General features: G+C 50.5%; 8 protein-coding genes across 8 annotated transcripts; 2 read left to right on the top strand and 6 right to left on the bottom strand.

Annotated features, from left to right (window-relative positions):
- Positions 1–235: 235 nt before the first annotated feature.
- Positions 236–837, bottom strand: N7447_009651 (uncharacterized protein; the record flags this gene model as incomplete). Its single annotated transcript, XM_057233913.1, has 4 exons — positions 236–314; positions 374–447; positions 502–613; positions 794–837. The coding sequence occupies 4 exons, from the start codon at positions 835–837 to the stop codon at positions 236–238; spliced, it is 309 nt and encodes a 102-aa protein (XP_057083455.1).
- Positions 838–2033: 1196 nt separating this feature from the next.
- On the bottom strand, positions 2034–4009 carry N7447_009650 (uncharacterized protein; the record flags this gene model as incomplete). The annotated part of the gene is made up of 2 exons (XM_057233912.1): positions 2034–3659; positions 3752–4009. 2 exons carry the CDS (start codon positions 4007–4009, stop codon positions 2034–2036), a joined length of 1884 nt encoding a protein of 627 aa, XP_057083454.1.
- A 3635-nt stretch (positions 4010–7644) lies between these two features.
- Positions 7645–8784, top strand: N7447_009649 (uncharacterized protein; the record flags this gene model as incomplete). Its single annotated transcript, XM_057233911.1, has 2 exons — positions 7645–7860; positions 7948–8784. The coding sequence occupies 2 exons, from the start codon at positions 7645–7647 to the stop codon at positions 8782–8784; spliced, it is 1053 nt and encodes a 350-aa protein (XP_057083453.1).
- Positions 8785–9053: 269 nt separating this feature from the next.
- Positions 9054–9957, bottom strand: N7447_009648 (ribulose-phosphate 3-epimerase RPE1; the record flags this gene model as incomplete). The annotated part of the gene is made up of 3 exons (XM_057233910.1): positions 9054–9320; positions 9393–9644; positions 9715–9957. 3 exons carry the CDS (start codon positions 9955–9957, stop codon positions 9054–9056), a joined length of 762 nt encoding a protein of 253 aa, XP_057083452.1.
- Positions 9958–11704: 1747 nt separating this feature from the next.
- On the bottom strand, positions 11705–14728 carry N7447_009647 (uncharacterized protein; the record flags this gene model as incomplete). Its single annotated transcript, XM_057233909.1, has 1 exon — positions 11705–14728. One exon carries the CDS (start codon positions 14726–14728, stop codon positions 11705–11707), a length of 3024 nt encoding a protein of 1007 aa, XP_057083451.1.
- Positions 14729–16177: 1449 nt separating this feature from the next.
- Positions 16178–21327, bottom strand: N7447_009646 (CDR ABC transporter; the record flags this gene model as incomplete). Its single annotated transcript, XM_057233908.1, has 11 exons — positions 16178–16613; positions 16719–16992; positions 17068–17257; positions 17316–17695; positions 17792–18362; positions 18428–18785; positions 18857–19452; positions 19503–19993; positions 20058–20154; positions 20222–20673; positions 20751–21327. 11 exons carry the CDS (start codon positions 21325–21327, stop codon positions 16178–16180), a joined length of 4422 nt encoding a protein of 1473 aa, XP_057083450.1.
- Positions 21328–21731: 404 nt separating this feature from the next.
- On the bottom strand, positions 21732–23496 carry N7447_009645 (MFS transporter; the record flags this gene model as incomplete). Its single annotated transcript, XM_057233907.1, has 2 exons — positions 21732–23258; positions 23311–23496. 2 exons carry the CDS (start codon positions 23494–23496, stop codon positions 21732–21734), a joined length of 1713 nt encoding a protein of 570 aa, XP_057083449.1.
- A 911-nt stretch (positions 23497–24407) lies between these two features.
- Positions 24408–27193, top strand: N7447_009644 (putative C2H2 finger domain protein; the record flags this gene model as incomplete). Its single annotated transcript, XM_057233906.1, has 3 exons — positions 24408–25785; positions 25844–27035; positions 27100–27193. The coding sequence occupies 3 exons, from the start codon at positions 24408–24410 to the stop codon at positions 27191–27193; spliced, it is 2664 nt and encodes an 887-aa protein (XP_057083448.1).
- Positions 27194–27318: the final 125 nt, after the last annotated feature.

Here is a 27318-nt window from a genome sequence, read left to right as displayed (position 1 = left end):
CGGATAATTTTTAAGTCAATCAAGCCTTGGATGCGATGAACAGATATTGGAGCTAATTTGACTCAGCCTGGAGCATTCTGTCCAGAGAAAACAAAAGCTCAATGTAACAAAGACGAAAATGAATTATTGCAATTGAAAGAGTGCAGTAGTCTGTCCAAGAACGCTGTGGGGCGTATCAAGAAATTCCAACGCCAGCAAGAAGAAAGGTATCGTCGATGTCATTGATCGTAGGAGCTTAGCAGCACACGTCGCAGCATTCCAGGCAACATTCGCAACTCTCCTCGCACAAGAAGCAACAGCACATCACGGCCAGACTGGAAGAAAAGCTCAGATCAGTCTTGTTCCAACCTTCCATGGGAGTATGGATACTTACCAGCTCATGAGGCATCCCTTCTCACTCTTCTGCTCTTGTTGTGGAGGCTGTTGCTGTTGCGGAGCATAGCCCATCTGTTAATTGGTAAGCATGGTGCACATGGTGCGTGTTCTGATATTAAGACTAACGTTCTGCTGCTGCGGAGGATAGCCCTGGGGAGGATAGCCCTGTGGTGGGTATCCTTGCGGGGGGTATCCGCCTTGAGGAGGGTAGCCCTGCTGGTAGCCATCACCGCCGTATCTGCATTCAAAATTTGATCAGAATCATGTTATAAATATTTACCAAGCCATATAAGATTTTCGCGTGGACCGAGGTTCGATTTTTCGCGGTCGCAAAGTGCACAGAAGCAGACCTTGGGAAACTTGGTATGATACAGTTGCCGCCGATCTCATGGGGATAGGTAATCACGATATGACTTACGCCGGCTGGGGATATCCGTGGGGTTGCTGGGGAGGATAAGACATTGCGACGGGAGATGTTCTAAAAGCGAGGAAGAACGAATTAGCGACATGATAATAACCAACAGTATAGGGCTTTGCAGCGCCTCGATGTGATGCGACTAGGGTCAGCAGTGGCGGAATGGCCGCCACAGCGGTTAAATCTACCTACCAGATACAAGGGAAAGACCGAGATTGGTCGAAAGGAGGAGGCTGTGATGAGCCGAGATAAGCGAGTGAAATGAAAAGGGAGGAACAAGGTGAGATTGAAAATGGGGAAGGTGATGAGGTTAAGAGTCAGAAAGGAGAGAAAAGGCAAGTAACTCACTTGTGAAGGTTGTATTGCAGAAAAGGAAATTGTTGGGGTACTTGAGAGGTACTTGGACGCTGCACCCGATAGTAGAGTTTGTCTGCCAAGAGTGCAGGGATGAGGTAACTCCGAAGTACCTTTGTGTCTCTCCCCTTTCCCCTTCTTCTCCACACGGCCCGAATTTGTTAAATATTGATCCTCTTGTTTATTTATTTATTTGTTTTTATTTTGGTTGATGAGTGATTTATAAGCCAAGCCATTGATTTACTACTAAAAGTCCACAAGAACAAGTTCATTTCAGTACCTTCGACTCGATGTCTCAGAATCTGGATACCCATTGTGTACTTAGGCCACAGTATTCCAGCAAGGTTCTGTCAGCCACAGTATTCCAGCCCTATCGCCGACTAACGCAGTCAGCCACAAATTGCATTCCTTGGGTCTGATTCAATTGGTTGAGGATCATCCACTGGGTCACACGGGGCCCCACCCTCGGAATCGCTCAGCCACTCAGAGCATTTGCCTGTTGTTTACGCCCCTTGGCACTTGACCGCCCGTATTGTTGCTGCCTGGGCAGTACCTGGTACCTGGACTCTCATACCTTGGAACACTGTGAGGCGGGTACCAACTACTTACTATAGGGCTGAATGCCGAGGATGACTGGTCTCTTGTAATCTTGTGACACCGAGTTTCATTATCATTAGTTCGAGCTACTGTCAGTACGAGATCCGGTCTCTACCCTTATCTCACATCCCAAAATATACACCAAAGAAAACATATCCAGTCCCAATCCCCACTAACCTCAACCATTGACCATATCCCAAAGTACGATACACGAACCCGATCAAACGGTGCTCTCAACAAGCAATCGCCAAAGAACCCACAGATAAAAAAAAAAGAAACAGACTACGATCGCTCACTTGACACACGAATCAATATCAGGCATACAGGATGACTGCGAATCCGAGAACGGCGAACCCATTGACCCCTCAATGTCGAGGTTGAGATCAAGGCCCAGCTCAAAATCAAACTCAAACGGCGCATCGGGAAACTCGGGGGATTGGTCAGACTCCTTCAGCAGAGCCGACTCCACAACATAGGGAGGCTGACCCTCGACCAGACGACAAGCAGCGACAGCAAGCTGATACCCGGGGTCCCTAGTCGAAACATGACTAGGATTCCTAATCAGAAGCTTGGAGTTCGAGCCACCGCCAGCCGCCTCATCGGTGACTTCCTCAGCGGCAATCATCCAATGTTTCAAGACATCCATACCAGGCTGGTTACCTCCACCCTTCCCACCGCGCTTCTCGCTATCTTTCCCACGCCCGCCACGGCCCCGCTCACAGGGATTAAAATGCGTGCGGCGCAGATGCGCCGCAGCATTGTAATTGGCGCCGTAGCGCTTCCCATTTCGACAAGCCTTGCAGTTCGAAAGGAAGTACTTGCCAGGCGAGATATCTTTGCAGACCCAGACGGTGCGGATGGAAGCGTGCACGCGCTCGATATGGCGGCGCAGCTCGTGCTCGCCGTGGAAGCCGTCTGGATGGTCTGTGCATATGCTGCAGTATGTCTTTGGTCGCTGGGGTCGTCGCACGGAGGCTTTGGGGATGGCGGCGACTTCTTTCGTTGTGCCGTCCGCCGAGGAGATGCAGATCATCTTGTGGGGGTCGATCTGGGACATGATGTTTTCGGCAGATTCGACTTTGGGGGCAATGGGGCGTGCGGCCTGGGCGATTTGCTCTTTGGTGCGGCGTGCGGCACGGGAGCGCTGGTTCGCTGAGTTGGTGCTGTCAATTGAATCGGAAGGTTTCATCTCCACTGAGTCGTAGGGGAGGAGATTGTGGGGCATTGGGTAGTGGAAGGAGGTGGTTTGGGGAGCGGATGTCGAGAATGATGGGTTAGAGAAAGACGATGGGTGAGAGATGGGAGAATGGTGGGAGAACGGGGAAGACGATATGGGACCTAGGTCAGGGTACACGGGGGAGAGAAAGGGGTCTTGATACGGCAGGTCGGTGGATGCTGGCACCCACTCTTGGGGGACAGAGCCGACCGGTTCTTGATATTGTGGTCCAGTCGAGTCGAAGCGGAACATGTTGATTCCGCCCACCAAGGAATCGGTGGTCGTGCTGCGGGACATCTCTGGCGCGGCTGGTGGGGCCTGGTCGGTCCAGGGGGACCTCCGGTCAGAATATTGAGGGAACGATGGTCCGGTTTGTCCATGATTTACGAGTCCGAAAGTCAAGGCTGAGTCAAAGGGTTGACTGGGAGCGGCGTCCAAATACTTCGTGTACTCGGATGGCGAGAATTCGTCGACATGGCCGAGGGGACGATGGGTCCGTACGGGGCCGAAGGATTGTCGTTTACCCATTGTGCCACCGGCTGGCTGGTGCTGGTGGGAGACCGGTATTTGTTGGCTCTGGGATCGTACCATGGCGGTGTGTCGGTAGGAGCCTTGTCCTGTGACGGCAGCGCCGGTCCGAGGTAAGTCGGGGGAGGAGACGTGGGAGAGGTCGCGGGTTAGGTCGACCGGGAGATCCGGGGTCTGCCAATTGTCAATCCAAGGACGAATGGCGGATATTAGGAGACGAGAGCGGAGCAGAGAAGGCTGGAGCAAGTAACCAAGGTCACACATACGGTGGCTCTCCGTTTTGCCCGAGGAACATTCGAATCAGAATATGGCAACGTCCGTGGTGTCGCATCCTGTCGAGTCCGTTTCCCCAGGCTCCCAGCTGGCTGCGAGTCGGTATCCCGGTTGGGGATGAACCGACTTAGCTGTTCAATCCAGAGCTGATTTCGTTCATCTTCCGAGAGGTTGGAGTGTTGGACCAAAAACGCTTCACGATATCCAGAGATGGCACTGGTGAACAGTTCGTCATCCAGATTAACAGTCATGGCGGGTTCCTCGTCGCAATGGCCGGGGAAGTAACTGTCTATCAGTAATCAAATGGATGGAGAAAGGTGGGTATTTCTGTGAACGATTAGTGCATGCTTCGTGACAATAGGTAGGCAAGACATACGTAGAATTGGAGCGCAATAGAAAAATAAATATTAAATCGAAGGTGGAATAGGAGATCTTATCAATGCAATCAAGATGAAGATCTGCGAGATAAAATGTATAGTAAAATCGAAGAAGGAAACGATCAGAAAAAATAACAGTTGGGAGAAGAAGATGCAGATTGGGCAGACGAGTAGATAAAAGAAAGGACAAAAGTTCTGTCGATGATGAAGGATACTCCCCACAAAGTGAGATACGAGAATTAGGACCTAGCAAGAGAAGAATACTATGCTCGAACAAACATGGTAGTCGATCATCGGTCTGGACCCTTAGCACGTTCGCGTAATGTCTTTCTTTTTCCAGGACTGCTTCTACTATTCCTCCAATCCTACTTCGTATGGCCTCAAAGTGTATCCGTGTCGAGGTCAGCCATCAAGCCATCTCCCCAATGGCAGATACCCGGGTGACAGAACCGACTCCTGCTAGAAGCGAGATTCTGTTGGGGTAGAAGCTGCAGACGGCTTAGAAAAAAAAAAGAACAAAAAGTGAGGCAGCGAACCGGATCAACCCGAGAGTGACCCGAGCCAGCAGATGTGTCCTTGCTTACGAAAAGGTAGGTGACTTGATACATGTAGACTGGGGTACATGGGCACAATACATAAACAAGTCACCTTTCCCTTCAGTGGGAAGCGCCTACAGCGGGAGCCCGAAAGAAACAGCAAAATGAGCCAATTTCCCGCTTCTAGCACACCCATAGCCCAAGACCCCCCCCCCCCCTTGGATCCATTTACTATGTACGGTCGGACTAAGATCGCTCGGGCGCGTCGAGGACTGCCACGTCGACTGTGGCCGAGGACATAGCTGCAGATGACACTCGCAGGTTCAGCGCCCAATGCCCAACCAGAGATGAAGAGCAAACAATAATAACATATTCATTAATGAAGTAATATCGAAATCCCCGAGGAAATAGAGTGGCTGTACAAGAACGGTTCGATTCACGTGTTACCGTGGGTCCTTCCCGCAGCAGTCCCACGGTTCCCAATTATGCTTGTGGCTGGTCAGGGATAACCCCTTGTCAAACAGTTTGCTTGTGTTGGAGGATCAGGAGGATCAGGAGCTTCTAAGGAGCTTCTAACCGTGGAGAATCTGGTGTTATTTTTGGCTCAAGACGTGCCCAATAATTGATATCTTCCAACTCCTGTCTGCGAGACACTAGTGATGGATCATCCCCTCCACGTGATGGCTGTACGGAGACTATTTGGGACAAACGAGGTTACTGGTGCGATACTAGTACGGAGGCTCCACGGTATTCCAAGGTTGGGTGGATCTGTCTCCTGATCGGATAATGGTTGGACATTTGCTCCATTATGATGGTCCTGAGCATTGGCGACTGACGTGACCGTTGTTGCGTCAGAAGCGGCAATCTCGGGCTCATAAGAAAGGAACAAAGTGTGATCGGTCACATCGGTCTCTGTTTCAGGATAGACTTTCGCGAGAGAACACAACATACGGAGTACGGAGTCTTCCGTACGGGGTAGTCGATGAGGATCGCCAGGGTGGGCATTCTTACACTGAATACTCCGTACATCTCCTGTCAAATAGGCAAATTTCTGGTTGACGATCTATCGCCCACGGGGTGGCCTAGAGTCCTTCCAAGATTCGACACGAAATTCGCACTCACCGTCAACTCGGCCCTTTGTCTCTTGACATGTTTCCACAAGTTTCGTTATTTCATGATAAAAAGCGATAGGCATAGTACAATGTCTTTGCTTGTTTCCTCAGTGTGCCATCCATGTCAAGGCCTCGTCTAGGTCTACGAGTGTTACACGGCCGAGACGCTGATAAGTTGCCCCTGCATTGATGCTCGAGCTTCTAAGCAGCTTCCTGCAGTCAGAGGTCGTCTAGAATAGAACAGGTCACGCGTGAGACTAGCAAATCCTCAAAGATGAGCCACTATGAGTGATAGGCTGTAAATTTCGAGGTGTGTGCACGGGCAAAAGTCATTATAATGCATCGCACTGAAATGGGACACCTATGCTCCGTTCTCCGTATTGATTTAACATAAGTATACACTCGATGCCTAAGCCTAAGCCTCAGCTGATGATACTAACTCCCCGAGCTGACAGAAATATTGGGCTCGGGATAGAACGGCTTGGGAATATGTATCTTCTATGCGCACGCTTTTCCAATTTGTATATGCCCGCGGCACCTCACTACCACACTGCACTCCCCGGAGTTTAAACGCATACAGCTGCAGGCTGCTTCCCTATGTCGATCGCGTGACATAAGACAGTTCGACCCGTTTGCCGACTGGCGATAGACGAAGTGAGCTGGCTCTAATGACAATAGATCCCAGACGCCGAGTCAGTTGAGTTGCATTGTTCCACGACTCGGGGAGAACGCATGTCAGCACAGATCAAGATGTCATGCAAGTTCCATAGCCCAATTCCCAATTGGGCGGGATGCTTGAGTCAGTAGGTTGGTTTTGTTTGTTATGCATGTCGCTGCGCCTCCAGTTTAGGACGCGGCCTTTTGAGGCTCTTCGCACTTCCTCTAAAGGGCCCAAGATATGTATTCCTGCTATAAGACAGGGATTTCTGGTGCTGATTTTATATTCGTTCCTTCTCGGTCAATAGGGAGATATGTGCTACAGCCGCACACGGGTTATCTTGCGGGCTTGTGACTTTCCTGAGAAACACCATATATCAGGCTGTTGGGTACTCTCAGGCCGTGAAGACGTTCTTTTTGCTATACAATGTAAGGTATGATAGTCCATATCAGTATTTATCTCGCCAATCTAGTTATCCATTCCAGGCTATTGAAATGTTATCGCTCCCAATGTCCCATGATTGGATGGCTAAAGATCTATAAAGAGCCAACTGATATCCATAGCCAATAGTGAAAGTCCGAAGCACTGAAAGCTTTTCTTCGACGCTACTAAAACCTGTTTCTCAGTTATCCAACACTCTTCTGGGTAGATCCTGATCACGCACTCAGAGCTTAGCCCAGTTAATGTTGCTTGACTGTGACCATGTGACCGGTATAGCAAGTGTGCATGTTCTTTGAGAATGTCGGGTTACCCTTCACTATGTACATTAGTACGTGCCTTTAAAGACCTGTTCTAAACTGAAACTGGCTGAAATCCACCAGAATATCCTGGGATATCTGCACCTCTGGATCTGACGTCAAGTTGCCACACTAGGGCCCGTTTTCCAGGGCAGATAGCCGTTGTACACATGGAACGGCTCTTATTGTGGAGAGATTGTACTTGAATGGGGGGAGTTGGTATACATCATAGACCAAGTATCCAACATGATGGTGTATAAGGGGGAGAATCGATTGAAATCGACAAAGCCATAATCTGCACGTGATACCCAAGCCACGTCATAATAAATGTCCCAGGGGGAAATAATTTATTTTTCTTTACTCTGTAGATGTTCAATCGGAGAATACAAGACTAACCCCTGAATGAATTGATCCTTTTACGCACCCTTTCCCCCCTCAACCCTCATTCCACTGTCAATACACCACCATGCCAGATTCAACCCTCTACCTGTACACCTCGTTGACCGCGGGGTCGTCGCACATCGTCACTGCGACCTCCAGAATCGAGACAATCCTCAAAGCCAACAAGCTTCCCTTCCGCGCCGTTGATGTCGCCACCGACGAGGCCGCCCGGAAGCTCTGGGGCCGACGCTCCAAGGGCAAGAAGCTTCCAGGATTGGTGAAATACGGCGATATCGTGGGAGTATGTGACAGCCCCCTTGCATGGAAGCCAGCTTCCAAACCAGTTCTGTCATGCTAGGAGCACAACGCTAACCCGACCGACTTGTAGGATCTCGAAGAAGTCGAAGAATGGAACGAGTTCGGCGAACTACGTATGGTAATCAACAGCGTCCAGGATCTAGGTGGAATGCCCGCCACCAGCAATCCTGTCCCAGCAGCGACCGAGGCTAAAGTCGAGCCCACACCCGCCACCCACAAACCCTCCACGATCAAGATTCAAGACCCTCCCGTTACTAAGCCCGAAGACAAGAAGGATGATCTAGCCGTGCTAGCCCTGCGCCAGGCTAGCTCGGAGGCTGCCTCCAAGGCAAAGGCCAAGTCAGATGATAAGAAAGAGCCCGTGAAAGAGCAGGCTACAGAGGTGCCTGCCGCCGGCCGCGCGCACCGTGGCTCGGTCGCCCCCGAATTACCCGACACCGCTCCCGATTCACCAAAGGCCGCCAAACGCCCGACCCTAGTTCCCGAACAAGCGGCCGTGTCCTCGGCGAACTTCCACGCGGATAACGCAGAGATGCTCGGGTTGGTTGGACATCACCGCGGATCCCGAGTGTCAACGCTGGAGGACGCGGATCAAGACAAGATGGTCCATGAGATCCGACAGTCCATTTCTGCTGAGCCTACGGGCAATCTCGATGCTTTGCGCAAAGAGGCCGCCGAGAAGACAAAGTCCGAGTCGATTGAGGAAGTCCCAAGTCCGGTTGGTGCTGATGTGGCCATCGAGAATAAGGAAGAGCTCATGGAACCCAATGAGCCCAAGGGCAACGCGATCGCTGAAATGATCGCGACAGCTGTGGCGCCTCAAGGACTCATGGCCGAGCCTAAGAAGGAGGTTACTAGTGCGAAGGATGATACCAAGGCAGGGCTGGTTCCCAAGTCGGCGGAGTAGGCAACTATCGAGGATTGGGGGAGTTGCAATTCACGAATTCGACGATTATGACAACTGTACATCAAATGCCTGACAAGGTTACAATCGATTTTTTTTCGTACATGCAGTATGAAAATGTAAATAATTCGGAAAGCGTGGACAGTTGACTCCCACTTGTAAATGCCATTCATAACTCGTGATTAAGAATGTAATAATATAAAAAATTCCAAGAGAACACCCAAGAAAGACAAAACACCCAAACCCCATTTTGTGCTATGTGCCCGTTTCCTTTACTCCGCCCCGCGACGCTTTTGGACAGCCTCGCGCAGCTTCGCGATGACGTCGGCAGGATCTTGCGCGCCGAAAATCGCTGAGCCCGCAACGATCACATTGGCACCCGCATCCGCCGCCTGGTCAATTGTGCCCAGACCCAAACCACCGTCCACCTCGATGTTCAAATCGGGGTACCGTTTACGCAGGGCGGCGACCTTGGGAAGCTCGGAAGCCATGAATTTCTGACCACCGAAACCGGGGTGCACAGTCATGACCAGAACCATCTGTGAAACGTTAGGATTGAAAAACAAAAAGCACCGAATCTGACCGCAAAGGGTCCGAAAGACAAAACTCACGTCTGGTCGTTCCGCGGGATCCTCGCTCTCAATAATATCCCACAACACATCGACGGGGGTATCGGGCTTAATAGCGATACCCGCCTGCATACCCTCCTCGTGGATATAGCGAATCAATTGCTTGGGGCTAGTACGAGCGGTAGTTTCTTTATCTGTAGGATCGGTTGCGGCGACGGAGGAAACGGCAGCTTCATAGTGGAAACAGTAAAGATCGCAACCGGCCTTCTTAAACTCGCCGACCCACTTATGCGGCTATCAGGGAAATACGGTCAGCGGGGGGAGCTCATGACGTTCCGGAATGACGCGGGTAGGGAAGTCTAACCTCCATAATCATCATGTGGCAATCGAAAGTGCCACGCCCGCAGGGTTCGGAGGGACGGTCAACGCAGCCCCGGATCTGAGATACGACGGGGCAGCCGATTGTCATATTTGGGACGAAGTGGCCGTCCATAATGTCGACGTGCAACCAGTCTGCACCCTGCTCCATCTTCTTGGAGCAGTCATGGCCCAGATCGGCGAAGTTGGCGCTCAGAATGGAGGGGGCGATGATAGCTGGTGGTGCCATGATGTGTATGGGGAGTGGGGAGGGGGAGGAATTGGAGAAAGAATATGGAGGGGGAGGGGAATTTAAAGAGAGAAAAAATATGAAGCTCCAGGTGTTTACATCAGTGGCGAAGAGTGGATATGCCGGCTTCACCGTACATCCATAAATATACACTAACTGGTAGTTTTCTCCAAATGAGCCCGGAACTTTTCCTTTCGATGTATGCAAACGATAAGGGTTCTGGATCTCACGTGTTGGGATCTACGTTGACGGACCCTGTACCGCTACGTGTTCAGTCTCAGTCTCAGAAATGGTTATAGTCTGGGTGAAAAATAGATCGGCATTTGCATTCTGGATGACCTATTTAGGTGATTCCGGGAAGGAAAAAAAATATCCAAGTCTGCTGACCTTGATAGACAGGGGTTTAGATTCTTCGATCTAGAATCAAATAGGTATCGCCTAGAATCTGCGTCGAAGCCGCAGAATACAGAGCTGCGACCAATCAGACAGTCTTCTCGTACAGGTTCGCCTTCCAATCTTGGTATCCCGGTAGCTCTCCCAAGCCGGTTATATTTCATTGAATTGGGGTGACTTTGATTTTGTCCAACACATGATCCCCCGATCACGTTACATCGTGACTTGAACCAAACGTGCCCGATAGCCGTTGGAATAACCGCTTTTCCCAAAGAGAAATGTCGTGCTTAGCAAAGCGGGCTGTCTGTGCTTCTAGCGGGGCACACTGCTCCGGCGCGTCAGCACTTTGTCTAATATAGTTAACACCCTTTTACCTATGCTACTGAATAATAAGCTTCCAATATTATGATCCGTTTAGAGCCGAACGGAGTATCTAGATTGTAGACGGGAGAGTGGGGTCGTGATGAATTGCCGTCTGTAATACTACGTAGGGTATCAACACGGATTATAAACCTGTCTCTCGGGCCGTTGGGCAGCGTTGAAACTGTCCTGAATCCCGAATGTGACCAGAGTTCGGTGTATATTGTATCTGATGTAGATCTTCGGTGAAACGACTCAAAACTCCACCCAGACTCTCTCGTCGACATTCCACGTGTCCCAATCCAGATGCGGGACAGTGGCCGATGTGTCCAGGTCCTAGAACGGCCCGTTTCTAGTCTGGATGAATAGCGGCTATCTCTAATCATCCTTCGACAACAAAGACCCGAAAGAGAGCTGAAACGACGCTAAAAAAAAAGGCGGGTTTAACAAAATGATTTTTACCGCAGGGGATGGTGCCTTCACTATGCAGACTTCGATATCTGCATTGCAGTCCCATCGGAGTGAGGCAAAACGTGACAGTTCTAGGAATGAGGGAACCACGTGTCCAGGCAGATCAGACATGAGCGAGGGAACCCGCCGTGGGAGTTCAAAATAGGCATGCCAGGGTGAGTGAGTTGAGTTGATTCAGCACGAAGACAACGAATCCCACAAAAGCAGTCAGGTAGTCGGAATTATAACATTGTCCGATATCGCACGGTATGTGGGATACGGAAGTCGCCGATTTGTTTCTCGCTGAGGCTCTGCGCGGACTAACGCAGCGTGGGAAACGTTATACCATAGAGCGATAGCCGTTGAAGAGAAGAGAAAGGAAAGTATCGACTAAGAAAGAATAAGGTGCGAAGCTCACCTGGGTAGGTGCATCACCACATTTACTTTATTTGGTATTATGAGGTGTTATTGAAACGACCAGACATAACGCATTACATTAATTGCGAGCCACCAGGGCCAGGGCTAAATACATAAAGATAAACCCCTAGATAGACGAAGCCAAAGACACACTCCGCTTCGGCTTCATCGCCCATCCAGACAGGCAGGTCCAGCCCGCGCCACTCTTCCGCCCTTCATCAAATAGCCCACCAAGACCCTCAAGCAACATAGACCGTTCACGACCCATCTCTACTCGCAATTTCAGTAACCACTGCTCCCACATCCACCCCCCAATCAATCCGGTCATGCTGGCAATATCGGCAGTACTGCCAATCGGCCCCTGCACCGCCTCGTAATCTTCAATTTGGCTCTGCACACGCGGTGCGGGAGTCTCGCGCAGCGGCTCCTGCTCGATGGGCTCGGTGCCCATGGGGAGGAACATCCACGCGCGCTGGGTGTCAACGAATCCGCTGTGGCGGAGACGACCAACAAAACTCTTGGATGCCAGTGGGTCGTACCCGCGGTTGCGCAGGTTGAAGGCGAACTCCACTGACGTTGTATTGCCGTACGGCCCGGCCCGCGAGATCTCGGCATCCAGCACTTGGAATTCGAGGTAGCCGCCGGGCTTGAGGCATCGCATGCATTCTTTCAGAACCAGGTCATACTCGTCACGGTCCTTCCCTGCGGGACACTCGGTCTTCAGCAATGCGTGCAACGAGCGCGCAGAGATGACGTCGAACTGGTTGTTGCCAAATGGCAGCTCCCAGAGGTTGGCGACGGTCACCTGGCGGTGGTTAGAGGGGCCTTTGATGGCGCTGTTTACGGTCTGACCGTTGGAGGTGGCAGTGTAAACCTTGACATTTGGGAACTCGTATGCGGCCTGCCAAGCCCAGTCGCAGGAGGAGTGACCGCCAAGGTCCAGAATGCGGAAACTGCGCTTGCGTGGTCCCTGCGTGGACCTGGGCTTTGATGAGGCTCGGGCAAGCACGCGCTGGGCAGGACTGGTGAGCAGATTGCCGCCGTTGAGAGACCGGAGAGCATCCATGGCCCACATGGGCTGGGAGAGCTGAGCAAGAACCAGCTGCTCTTTCTCCACCTTGTCGAATTGAGCTTTCTCGGCCAGTTCAGTGGTGATAACCGAGTTCCGGGGTGCCTTGGCGAAAGGACCCTTGTATGCAGGGCGTTCCGGGCGAACAAGCTCATACTTGCCCAGCAAGCAGTTGATGTGCAAGTCAGTCATGGCGAGACGCATAGATTGCACAGCGTCGTAGCGCATGTTGCGGTGCATGAACCCGTCGGTCTTGGTTGACCGTGCCCGAATAGACTGGAAGCCTTGCCAGTAAATTGAGTCCTTGCTGGCAAGGAACGGAGGCAGAGGACTAAGGGACTCGGGAACGCCTTCAGCGAATCGCACCATCTTCTTGGATGAATCTTCTGTGGTGCCTTCGGCTTCAGGCTCGACATTGTCAGAAGCCTCGGATGGTTCGACAGGCTCAATGTCATTCACCGGATTCGTCTCATTGAGAGCGGAGAGGTAGGATGCTTGAGCAGACAGCCAGACACTGGTGCGGTCGTGATTTGCAACTGCACGTTCCTGCAGCTCTTGATCATAGCACTCATCGTACTCATACCCGTTCCCAGAGCGGGGGATCTCCTGAACCTGTACTGCGTCAAATGCAGCACTCATGGGACTATCCTGGTAGATAGACCGACGAGTGGGGGTGTCACAGGGAAGTCGAATGGCAGTAAGCGGGGCCTCTTCGTCACGAACCGCGGTGACTGGAGCTTCATCAACAGGGCGCTCAGGCCACTCAACTACCTGCTCGACAATCTCTCCTTCATCCCGACGCCAAGGAAGATTGTAGAAACCCTCTGCAGCCGCCGACGTTGGCTGGTAATTGGTGTTGGGGATTGCCCACGTATGACGTGCACGGGGCGCCAGAGAGGCAAAGAAGCCACCGGGAGATGGAATGCTCAAGTCGGTGAAACTGTATCCAGACAGTTCAGACGCGGGGGTGACCCCGTCAGCACTCCTCGGGCGGTTGGGAGGCGGCTGGAGTTGCCACATCTCGCCATTATCTTCCGAGGTCTCAGAACACGAGTCGGGTGTTCCATCCAAGTGAGTGTGGTGTAGCATTGCCGGGTCGGGCAGAGAGGCACCTTGGTTACTAGGCGCCGGGGGGTCGTACAAGTCATCATATTCGGGAATTAGTTCGTTATTCAGATAAAAGGATGGCGCGGACGAGAGCGAGGGTGAGTATGCCTGAGCGGTGGGAATCCGGGGGAAATTTCCCAGAACATGACGCCAGTCCTCATGCTCGGTCTCGATGGCAATGGGTACAGTCTGAATGTCTGAACTGGCATCGCCATTGTCTAGGTCGCTCTCACTTCCCTCCATATCTCGGCGAACATGTATATCATGGGCCTCCCAGCTGGTGTCTGGCAGAGATTGAGTGTCCGGTGTAGCCAATGCACTGATGATGGATTCCTGGTCCGAAGTCATACTCCCATCGAGTGAAGGTGGAGCATACGAGGCAGGTACAGAACGGCTGAGCATCGACAGCGCTGCTGGCGAGACCGGAATCTTGGCTGGAGGCGTCGGCGGGACTGGAGATCCCTTGAGGGACCCGTTAATTGATGGCCACATCGTAGACGAGGGAATCTTGAGTGTCAGAGAAAGCTTCTGACTCCCAGTTGAGGTCACCGAGTTGCGGGTAATTGGCGTAATCAAGCTCGATGGCCGCGTATCCGGAGAAAAGCACGAATCGCTAAATTCGGTCTCATTGTCATCAAAACTATCACAGTCTGTGGCATCATACAAGTCGTCGTATCCTTGGAATCCTTGCATCTGAGACTGCCATTCTGTATCTGAGCATGACGAGGTAGTCCCAGCCGAGAGGGGTGACATTAGGCGTGCGAGCCGGGCATGTGTTGGCACTGACAACCCGCTGGTCTGCAACTTCAACTTGGGACTGATAGCTACCGGTGTGAGTCTGGAAGGTATTGCGCCTTTCGGATTTGTTTGAGCGAAATGTGATTCGCGTGTATCCTCCATTATAGTATTAAGCACCGTCCCTCGGGCCTGCCGAAGGGGCGGAAATCGCACAGTCGAGCGGAGTGTATCGGTCATATTGCACGCCTGATCAAACTGTTGGATGTTGGTTTCTGTGTGACTTGCTCACGGGAAATATCTATGGGTATCTCGAGTAGGAAATGGCGACACCGATCAACGGGTCTGTCAAGTGAGTGATGGAAAGCAAGATAACAAGAAAAACACTAGGAAATAAAATAGATGCAACAGCTACCGGAGCTATAGGCACCTAGCACAAGAAAATGAAGTCAACGAAACGAAGAACGCTAGCCTTCAGAGAAGTTGTGGCAGTTGGGGAGGGTTTATAGTCAATTGGGCGCTTTCCACCAGCCACGGGGAACGTGCAGTGACCAGCCGATCCGTCTTCAGAAAGAGTCACTCCGTTACAGAGACTACTGCAAGATTGGGCACAATTCATCCAATAGCCCTGGTCTGGAGGGTAGCTGACATTGATATTATTGGTGGGGAGGAAATGGGCGCGTCGCGCTGAACAGGGGTTGCACCCGTGAGCAAAGGGCCAAGGCCATTTTTTGAGTAAGAGTCGAGTAAACGAGATGCAAAATATGAAAAGGGACCAATGAGGTTATTAGATACTGTGACGAACCGCCCGGGGGTGGGATGAGAGTGAGTTGCAGTGTGAAGAGGCCGGTGATTGGCTGACTGTAGGCGCCCTACTATCTTTAGCCAAATTAGTGACTGAAGTGGATGGAACATCAATTATGCATCTTTCCAGCACCTAAACAGGCCGAAAGTCGTCCTAATTAATGTCGCATGACACAAAAGTCGGTAAGATCGGGAAGAGAAGGGAGAAAAGGTGAGGTGAGGGGAAATGGCTGCCAAGTCCAACGCTGTACACTCTACTGCACGCTACAGGCCATGTAAGGAATAATAATAGAAATCCATTGACTTCACACTTTTCTGTCTTTTAGCGTTCTTTGACATATCTTACTAAAGGCTTATAAAGCCTATCATAAATCAGAGGAGATGTGATTGTATTCCCTCTTGCTCAGAAGGCGCTACTGTAGGAGAGAAGTCATCACTCCCATGCGTGCAGAGAGTCGATGAATACCCAATTTCTCCATTAAATCATAATTTCGATAGCCCCTCTTTGACGCAAGATACTCCTACAAGCCGGTCTTATATCATATATCTGACACTTTATTGGATGAGTATGCAGCCAATGGTTCGTCTTCCGAGATTGGGAGTGAATATCCAAAGTAATTTCAACTATTTCAGACCACAATATGCATTTGATGAAATCAAGTTCACTTTCTATTACTCCACGTACTGACACTACGTTGGATGTTGAACTGCTCCGGAAGTATTTTCAACGATGTATTGTAGACCATAACCAAAGAATTAAATATGAATGTACAAATGTATATTTTACAATTCCCATTTCCAAGGGCGTCACCCGTCGACCTTCCAATATATCACCTATTCCGGTATGACCGGCTATGAACATTTGTCTTTGGCACATCCTCTTCCTCATGCCTTTTGTTCTCCCTTCCGCTTTCCCAAGCCCCCTCTCCTCGGCAGCCGAACCAGCCAATACACACCCAAAGCCCCCACAGCATTAACCACAACATACACTAGGACAATACCGAAATTCCTCCAGCGATCCTCGTAACGGATATTGACCGTGCTGAGATAGTCATTCGTATTGCCCAACTGGCAAAATTCACAGTGCTGGGTGTTGTTTGGATCGATCAAGTACCCGCCGAACGAGGAGATGTAGGAGGCCATGTACGAGCCGCACGACTGGCCTGCCGGCGGGAGAAACTTGACATATTCATTGGATGCACACACAATCTCCGTGTTGGCTACACCGGTCGAAAGAAGTCCGGAGGCGAGCCACGTGAACGGGGAGACGTAGTACATAAATGTCCAGAATCCGGGCAGGGAAACCTTTTTGACGAGGATACTGTTTTTGAGAATAATGTATTAGTGTCCTGCTGCTCATTATAAGAGGGACAGGGCAGGTGTATACGCGAAGTGGAAACAGGGAAAGCACAAGCATGGTACATACCCGCAAAAACATGTGCATAGCATATAGCAGATGTTCCCAACGCTCCCAGCCGAATCGGCACTGTCGATCCCAGCAATGAGCATGTGTGTAAACGTACTGGTGAACATCATAAAGGCCCAGATAAACAAGAATCCCATAAACCCGCGCGAGGTGACTTCGTCGGAAGAAACGGCGTTCTCGTATAGTCCGATCGGATAATACCAGCAGAAGTAGGCCGCCACGGCCATCAAGGTGTTCCAGAAGATCTCAATCAAGAGGCTGCTCAGCATCAAGACTGATTCGTTGATTATGTTAGTTCAATGCGCGTGTGTGTTTGGCTTGTCCGGGTTGTTTCATTGTAGGGACTCACCTTTCCAATCATATATTTTGGATGGCCTCTCGCGCGCTTCATAAACCTCCCGCTGGTTGATAAACTGAGGCATAATCTGCTCGCTGAGCTGCCCAAACATACTAAATAGCATCATCACGGCGTACATCTGGTTTTGGAGCCCCTGGATAGTATTCGGCGCATCGTAAAAGCTGAAGCCAATGAATAGAGCCTGCGGCAAACGAACGTCAGTCAGATATGAGACGTTTTAGTTTCTAGTGGATACTCACCGAGGCCACTGTAAGGGCAATTTTCGAGTAAATATACGACGGCGTTCGCCAGTATTGCGCAGCAACACGTTTCTGAACGAACCACCACTGTTGTCGAAGGGACGCAGCATAAGACCCGTTGTCCAGCTGACTGGATGGCTGAATTTGCATGCTGCCGCCTGTAGTGGTCTTCGAAGTCTGAATCTGATGCAATTTTGCCTTGACAGACTGATACTCACGCGAGTCTCGCCAACTCTTCGGCCAGTCGACTGTAGTTTGCGATCCGGGCGCGGCGCCGATCGCAGTCAACATCCACTCGGCTGGGTTGGCGCCAGGAGGACACTGGCTACCCCCGTTGCGCTCCATATACTGGATAAGGGTGGCCGAGTTCTTACCAAGTTCTAGAAAAGAAAAGGAGATTCATGATCAGTATATGTATGTTTGCTGTCTTGCGTGGGTGGAGAGAGATCCATGAAAAAGGAGCGCAGTCGACAAACCTCCAAAGTACACGGTTTGGCCGCCTTTCACGAGAAGTAGCAAGTTGTCGAATGTTTGGAACAGAACGGCAGACGGCTGGTGGATCGTACACATAATTGCCTGGCCACTGCGTGCAAGTCGTTTCAGCAGTTGGCAAATCCCCCACGATGTCTGTGAGTCCAGTCCTGAGGTTGGCTCGTCCAGAAACAGGAGCAATTCGGGCTTGGCGGCCAGTTCGATGCCAATGGTGAGACGTCGGCGCTGCTCGATGTTTAACCCTTCACCGGGGATGCCAACAATGGCGTCCGCGTAATCGTCCATTTCGAGAAGTCTGATAACTTCGTCCACGTAGACGAGTTTCTCCTCCCGCGGCACGCTCGCCGGCTGGCGGAGAAGTGCGCTGAACTCAAGCGACTCGCGCACACTGCAGGTTGAGAGATGGACATCTTGCTGCTGCACATAGCCTGTTTTGCGCTGGAAGGAGGGATCGCTGGGTTTGCCGTCGACGAGCATGGTGCCAGTGACGACGCCGGTCGTGACGCGGTTGGCGAGAACGTTGAGAAGCGTTGTTTTTCCAGCACCGGAAGCACCCTGGAATTCATCTTTTGTTAGGCTTATCACAGCGCTGTAACTGATAGTAACATCTCTATACATACCATCAAGGCGGTCAAAGTTCCAGGTTGAACCCATCCGTCGACGTGGTCCAAGATACGCCGGACCTCTCCTTTAATCTTTATATCGTAACACATATCTTGCCATTGAAAGATCTGGCCACTGTGGGGGGGAGTGTGCGTCTCGTCTGTCATGGTTAACTGCGCCATTGTGGCCATTTCGGCCCCGAGGGCCTCTTCGTCGTTGGCCTCTACCATTTGCCGTGTGGATTTCTTATTGGCAAAATGACTGCGGCGGAAGATTAGAATTTCACCTTTGCTCTTAGCCATGCTGAGCAGCTCGGTCGCGAGCAGGTAGATGACCGTGAGGAAAACCCAGAAGGCGATGAGGATTCCCACGTTACTAGTGGAATATTAGGGGCTTTTGCTTAACTAGGCCAAATTTCCCTCACAACGACAGTTGGAAAAGCTTACCTCCATTTATTGGCATGATGATATTGGAACTTTTCGTTGATATAGATGTCTCCCCGGATTGTCGTCGAGCCGAGGGTGTTCCCGACCTCCGCACAGGCCCGGTTATTGATACCGGCGGCGCTGTAATCTGGCCCTGAGGGGATGACAACCGAGCACGAGAAACTGCGGTCGTGAAACTCATTGATTATCAGAGACTCGAAAGCGTAACTGAGCGGGTTGACATAGGCTATCCACCGCGACCATGCAGGCATGTACATGGCTGGCATCGTGAAGCCGGTGTACATGATCAAGCCCAGGACAAGTAAAGCGGCTGGCACCATTGCCTGCGACATGGTACGTGACACGGATGCAATCGTCCGGAACAGGCTGGATGTCACTATTGTGCTGAGGAAGGCAACGAAAAGGAAAAAGAACAGGGGCCCAGCTTCTCGCCGTAGGTTTGCCATGAGATATAACGTCAGGTTGAAGCACAGCGTGTTAAACACTTTATACGGAATATCAGTAAGCATACTAGCGACGGCCTCGGCAGAGGGGTGGTAGAGAGCAAATTGATTGTGTTTCTCCACAATCGGCCGTTGCTCGTAGAGAGTTAAGATCTAGAGAAAGTTAGTGTTGTACAAAACAACATTCAATCTGTTGTGTTTACCTCAAGTACACTGGCAAATGCGCTCAAGAGTAAAGCGAAAAAGATTAACCCTCCTCGGCCATAGAAACTGTTCGTGTCATTATGTAGATTGAAGAAGATGCTGCCCAAGACCAGAGCCATGATAGTATTGCCTCCAAGCTGCGTTAATGTCAAAGCAGGATCTGCAAGCAGGCGCCTCCAACCGCGCCAAAGACACAGAGACGTCTGTTGCATGTACGACAGCGTATATGGGGATTTCAGTCTTTGGCCGCTTGCCTGTTGGGCCCTGCGCGAGGCCACAAAGTCGTCAAGACATTTGCCTCCCAGGCTAAATTTACTTTCATACGCCTCAATTCGAAGCATAAGCTGATGGTGCTGCTGGCTTTTCTTCCATCTTTCCTCGAATTCCATTGCTGTGCGCGGGGCTTTATCTTCAAACCCTGGCCGCACAAGACGTTCCTTCGGGCTGGTCATTGAGGTGAGGAAGTCCGGCGTTGTCTGTCGCTCGGGACCTGGAGATTTTCAGGTTAGGAATAAGCAAGCAGAACACGGGGTCAAGGGACTGTGTAATCTTACACTCAAACCCCAACTCTTCAAAATATGCGCGTGCTTCAGATGTCTGTCCGAAGAATATCTGCCGCCCTTCATGCAGGACTGTGACCTGGTCGAAAAGCTACCGCATGGTGAGCAAACATGCTTTTGATCGATACCAGAAGTAGAAAGGATGAGAGGGCACTCACTTCATATGCCTCCTGAGGCGCTTGATATAGGGAGACCAGGACAGTGGATTCTAAGAGCTCGGTGGCCGTGCGAAGTGTTCTGCAGAATTCCAGTGCATTGGCACTGTCCAGCCCGCGCGTACTGTTGTCCCAGCATTGCAACGCGGCGTCGCTCAACGCTGCTTCGGCAATGCTCACACGTTTCCGTTCTCCTCCACTTATTCCCCGGATGAAATCATTCCCGACCACCGTGTTCGCCGTATGCGAAATACCAACCATGGCCATGATGACGTTCCGCACCAGCATGGAGAATTCCCCGGCCTTCATCCCGGTCGGTAACTTTCTCGGCGCTCTGGCATGGGCTGCGAAAGAGAGCGTGTCTCCCACCGACAGCATCGGAAAATGCACATCGTTCTCGCCGGCGAAAATGGCCTCTCCTCGGAAGTAAGTGTGCATTGCATTGCTGGGGACGCCTAGTAGCAAATGAACAAGTAAGGTAAGTGGTTTCGATGTTTCTAGCGCGAATGCACCGGAACGCTGCCACACATACCTCGATAGTTCATCATGACTCCGTCACTCAAAAACAACCCTTCCATTTGTCCAGCAATCGTCTTCAACAGAGTCGAGCACCCCGAGCCAGGAGGCCCAAGCACCAAAAGCATCTCGCCGGTGTCGACCAACCCCTCGAAGTTGTGGAGGATGTCGATCCGTCGTTTGCGCCGTTGCGTCATCAGTGACAGGATGCTGTTTCCCACGCTCTTCTGATAGTCGGTGGACATGCCGAAGCCGTATACGTCGAGATTGCGGAAGGAGATGCCGGACTTCCGGCGTCGTCCTGATTCGAGATTCTCGCTCTCGTATCGAACGAGTGCTTCCACCCAAGCTCGAGTGCTGAAGCTGGAGGACTGCGGGTCAAGTTCGGAGCCGGGGAGTGGATGAAAAATATCATTATGGGGCTTGTTCACTTCCGATGCCACGGTATGTCGTGAGGCGTGGCTTGCCAGTCTGCGAATCTTTCGATCAACATCGTGGTCTTCTTCTTTTTCTTCCGGGTCATGGTTATACACCCAGTCAAACTTGGCATTGGTGGAGTGAGGGAGCTTTATTGGAGTAGTGCTCTCTGCCATGGTTGCGTGCTTCCAGGGAGACCTTAGTGCATCTACCCATAGGCCTTGCAAGTGTAGATAGTGACCGTTGTTGATAGGTATTCTTTTTCTGTTTGGCCTTTCTTCGGCGCACCGGTGGCATTTAAATACTTACTCGGACTAGCTGGCCCTGCTGACAATCGGTCTAAAATTAATGGCTTTTTCGAGACATCTAAATGAAATATCGTTTCGGTGTTCGGTGGTTGCAGGCTGACGTTGCTCGGTGTTCGATGTGGCTTAGAAAAGTCTCAGTGCCGATCTACCAAGCCTCTAAAGATATGTCTCAAAGTTAAAATAAACATGAAGCTCATTATAATTTCTTCAAATTCGCAATCTATCAGGATAGCTAGACCGAGAATATGCATATGATAACATCCCTGATCTTCCTATAGCTTCCACCGCTCGTGCTTCCTGATGGCTTTGCCAAATATGTAGATAACTAAAGGAACCGGTACAAGTGTTAAAGCTATGAACCCCAAAACAGTATTTCCCCACCCAAGCCCCAAGGTGTGGTACATTTGCGGTCCAGCCAAGGGAAGAAATGCAGCAACTACACTTCGCATTACCGAGAAAGCAGCGAGTGCACTCGCAGCGCACTGAGGGTACGCATCGACAATAAATGCCTGAGTCGGCAGCCAGATGCACTCAAACCCGATGCCAAATACCACAAGCCCAAGGACCGGTACGATCCAAAGACTCCCTTTCTCGCTGCTCCAACCGTACCAAAAGAAGGAAATTGGTAGTAGACAAGCGAGATAAATGCAAATAGGAAGTCGCATCTCAGGTTCGTATACCCCACCATTCGCCTCAGTCAAACGGACTATAGTCTTGTCAGACATGGTCAAAAAGATGACCAGGCCGATGATATATCCAATCAAAAGGGCTAGGTATACGATGCCTGTAATACCTATAGACCAACCATAGTGGTCCTGGAAGACAATGGGGATGGTGTTGAATAGAAGATAGAGACACCCATATGCAAATGCGATATAAAGAGATATGGCAAACACGATAGCAGAACCAAAAAGCAACTTTAGAGGTCTAATTAGACCTCCAAGAATTATATCCTGTTTCGACAAGCGAGGAATATTTGGATCGGCGAAACAACTCTGAAGCTCGGGTCGGCCAAGCTGCTGGCGTATTCTAGCCGTCTTCCGTTCGATCAAGACCCGGTGGTTGGTTTCACGGTTGAAAATAGCCATGACAACCACGATGAGAAAGGTAGGAATCAGAGTGATCCAATTAGCCCACCGCCACCCTATCGACTCAGCCACAAATCCACCAATGACAGGTGCACAAGAAGGCCCTAGGATTGGCCCAAGTGACCAGATGCCAAAAGCCCGGCCACGCTCATGAACAGGGAAAAGATCTGCTATCGTGGCCCCTCCAATAGTTTGAGAAGCAGAACCGCCGACACCGCACAGAAAGCGAAAGAGAATGAGTGTGTTCAATGAAGGAGCAAGAGCACAACCAATCAGCCACACACAGAAAAACGCACTGGCAACAGTTGTGATGATGTAGCGGCCATATATCTCGGATAACGGTGCTAGAAGTAGAGGTCCCACTGCATAACCTAACAAAAAAATGCTCACTGGAAAGGCACTCTTCGTCACATCATTGACCCCAAAGTCCTTCTGAATAAAAGATATCGCGGGGGCTATGATGGATGAGGCAAATGGAGTCATAAACCCAATGGCCGATAGTATGCTGGTGATCAGCCACTTCCTTGCAGACGTGAAGTTCAGGGGGTTCTCCGGGTCTCGCTCGCCATCCCAGCCAATAATACCATTCTCGAGATCCGTGAGAGGTTGCTCCGCCACACTACGACTAGCAGGATTTTCAACAACGGCGTTGCTTTGCTCACGGCTAATCCATATATCGCAGATCTCAACTTTTTGAATCTCATTTTCCTTCTGGAGTTGTATCGTCAGCAATATCAGAGAGACCTAGTGGACTTTTTCTCACATTTTGAATTTGGATTTGACAGTTGCAACCGTCTTGTGAGATACACTCAGCATTGTCGCCTGAGTCATTCAGTCTTTGCAACTGCTGTGTGTTGGGTGCTTCTGCCGCTTCGTAGATGACCCCTTCTGTGGCAGCATCTAGTCTGGAGTTCGAGCCAGGATAGCATGTAGGGTTGCTAGAGGGCATATCGTCTTGTCGTTCTGTCTCCATCTAAGCAAAAGCCGGCCTCATTGACCAAGGAGCCTCCGGTACTAATCAACACAAAAACTGTTGAGTTGGAGAGCTGGAGAGATGACAGGAAGAGGTAGCAAGTAAGCTGGGAAATCCTACCGTGACAAGGTGGGAGCGCACGCCTTTTGACGCCGAAGGAACCTACAAGGTCGACCCACATAATGTCAAGTATAAAGAATTATCTCGCCCTTTACCTCCCAACGCCCCACATAAGGAAACTTTCCCCACTAATCGCCTATACACCCTGGCGTTCTCACCTAACCTTTATCAAATGAACAAAATACTCGTGTCAGGTAGTATGCATTTACAAATGTACCACATCAAATCACAGACTTGTCGATTATCGGTCACTTACTAATTGTATCCACAAAATTTTGGTCACGTAGTGGCCTTTGGCAGTTACAGGACGCGCCAAGAGCATGTCTGCAAACAGCACCTTAAAAGGGCGTGGGTCATTCAATGTAGTCTTGACCGATCTAAATCCGTGTACCGGCGAGTTCCAAGGTTTTGTAAATTAGAAAGTAAACAAATTCACAAAACGTTGATATGACCTACATGTAGGTATCGCTTTGAGCAAGCAGCATCCTCGATGATTATGGAATGTACCTTACCTGCCTTACGATGAGGGTCTCTTGTTATCCGGGGCTATGAATCCCAAAGAAAGCTACAGACGCGATACAGCGACTCAGAGGGTGCTGTATCATTACTCCACTGAAGGTAACGGAAATGGTTGACTAATCTGTAGAAAAGGTGGGTCAAATCTACGCCCTTCGACGACAGAACTCCTCAATACGTAACATTCGGTGTATCAACATAGATTCATCCCTAATGCCGAATTATCGACATCTCTGTCACTCATCTGGACCATGACTGAGCCCTCATCAGGAGACGAGTTTGAATCCGGTCCTCCAAGCCATGGCGATGTCGCAACCTCTGAGCAAGATGCAGTGACCTCCTTGGTGCAGTACCAGCCGAGGCTCGACATTGATTTGCTTGCAGAAGAACAGCTGGTCTCAGATTTAGCCGAGATTGATATCATGAATATACCTCACGATGCTATCGGAGCCTCAACGACGCTGTGGCCTGCCAAAAATACATTGCCCCCCAAGAGTGGCAATCGTTTTAACCCTTCCGCCCTAAAGCTGCTAAAGAGATGGTTCGCGAATCATGAAGATTACCCGTACCCAACAAGCGATGATATACAACAGCTTGAGGCTCACACTGGCCTCAGTCAGAAGCAGATACAAAACTGGTTCTCTAATATGCGACGACGCTCCAAGGTTCGACGATCGTTATTATTCTCATCGAATTCTTACAGAACCTCCGATCCAATAACGACTCAGAGATTTTCTGTTGACATACCTCCAAGGCCGCCGACGCCTACACCTTTTGGAAATATGAATCCACTTCAACGATGGGAGAGCTCTCCGCCCGAACACGAAGCAGCTGCAGCTTCTGACATCTCACGTGCCATCGCCGCTTGCTCTGCAGACTCCGTCGCCTACAGCTCTCGGAACTCGGCAACATTCTCGGGCAACACATCCTTGGACGGAAGTGACGGAACTTCATATTCAAGCCTAGGCTCTGGCTCCGGCTCATCGGCCTATTCTTTCGGTGGGCGCACTTCACTCTGCTCTCAAGATCCTCTCAAGCACATGGTTCGGCGCAGAAGAAGGCGAACCAGTGCCAGAAGAGATGAAAATTTTAGAGTCGGGCTTCCACAGCTGTCACGGCCCCTCAAAACGTTCCAGTGCACGTTCTGCACTGAAACTTTCAAAACCAAGTTCGACTGGCATCGACACGAAAAGTCACTACACTTATCTTTCGAGAAATGGATTTGCTCGAGGGGTGGGTCAGTAGTACCCGATACCAACAGAGGGACACTGTGTACTTTTTGTGGAGAAGCCAGTCCGAATGAACAACATCTCCGAGATCACAATGCGATTGAATGTTCAGAAAGACCTGTTGGAGAACGGACTTTCTATCGAAAAGACCATCTTCGGCAACACTTGAGGCTGGTACATGCCGTAGACTATTCAGAAGAGCTAATGAAAACTTGGAATATCAGCAAGGAAGATATCAAGTCGCGGTGCGGATTTTGTGGTATCTCCATGACATCGTGGATATATCGTGCGAACCACTTGGGCCAACACTTCAAGACAGGGAAAACAATGGCTGATTGGGAGGGCGATTGGGGCTTTGATGATCATGTGTTGGAAATCGTTGAAAATGCCATGCCTCCCTGTAAGTGATTCTTCGGTATGGTTTGGCATGAGACATGATTGTGGCTAATTGGGTATAGACCTCATTCATTTCGAGCAAGCCTCGCCTCTCCCCTTTTCTGCGGTGCAAGGACCTACCGAGACGCCGACCAGTCCATATGAGCTTCTTAAGTTAGAGCTTGAGTACTATATGCAAAATCAATTTGATAGTGACGGTAGTCTGCCCTCTGACCCAGAACTTCAACATGAGGCTTGTTCCATCATCCTTGCAGCGGAAATATCATCGCCTGTTCCTGCCCAGGCAGCACCATCCTGGCTTCGGGATGTATTCATGTCCTCAGATGAACCTACAAAGGGGGCTTGCTTGCGCCCAGTCAATCATTGTATGGTGCGAGTAAGCCAGCTAAGCATCAATGGGAAAAACAATATATTTGAGAATTGCAACCTGGAGCTCGAGTTGCGCAATTTTATCATTATGCACCAGACTCTGGGCCTCACCTTGTCAGACTCAGAAATACAAGAAAAAGCTTGCAATATCATCAGTCATGCAGATGCCAGATTCTTGGATGAATCCAAACGGTTCATGGATTTCATGGTACGGCTTATTTGGGGCTCTGTGAACTGGATTACCTTTCTGCTTGAAAGAGCAGGGCAGCAGGCTGCCGACGCCATGGATAACGCCAACCAGAATTCCATCCTTACCTTTCCTGAACTGGACCCAGGTCCTGTGTATTTGCCAAGCACGGGGTGCTCAGAAGCCATGGAGACAATTGGAAGCCCAATATACCCAGCCTTCACACTCAATAGCACTCGCGACACGATGGGTGAGATTCTTGAACTCCCGACATTGCCGACAGATGCATTCGTAGGGACGGCGCATGGTTCAGGCGGCAATGGAACTGGGCTCACTTCCGATCTCTCCCTTCCAGTTACTAGCCAAACTAGCTTACTGGGCACAGCGGATGTCGCATCTGGCTTCGATGTTGTCCCGAATCCGACATGTAAAAGTGGTTTAGCGAGACTACTTGGAAACGCTGATAGCATAACGACGGATCGACTCGCTGATCCAGTATATACTACACTGAACATACAGCAACGTACAAGGACATCATCAGGGCGAGTACACTTTCACAATGGCGGTAACTCGTACCTGGCTCTTGTGAAAGACCTATCCATCTTCGCCAAAAGAGCAATGTCGATCCGCAATCCCAACCGCCACATTCCCACTGATGATGAGATCAAATACCAAGCGCGTTGGATATGGTACGAAGAGTGAGTTTTTTACACGGCTGCCTCCCAAAACGTCACCTCCTGCTGACAAGGCTCTGATGTTTAGTGACGATCCGTGGAATCAGACGCCAGCAGATAACGAACAATGGTTGCGAGAGTTTAAGCATAACGAGGGTATACCTGGCGTCAACGAAGAGTAGTTCCCCAAACTGTTCAAACGCAAGGCTTTGCTGTCACATAACACAAACGAATCAGTCCTTGTACATGAGATTCACCCGTACCTTGGGAATTCATCATCCAGAAAGGGCTTTTGGACAATGCATAA

This window comes from Penicillium robsamsonii (genome assembly GCF_028829455.1).
Source record: "Penicillium robsamsonii strain IBT 29466 chromosome Unknown utg000005l_segment0_segment0, whole genome shotgun sequence".
Taxonomy (NCBI): Eukaryota; Fungi; Ascomycota; class Eurotiomycetes; order Eurotiales; family Aspergillaceae; genus Penicillium; species Penicillium robsamsonii.
The sequence above is the reverse complement of the archived record's forward strand: the minus strand, read 5'-3'. Positions and strand labels throughout refer to the sequence as shown.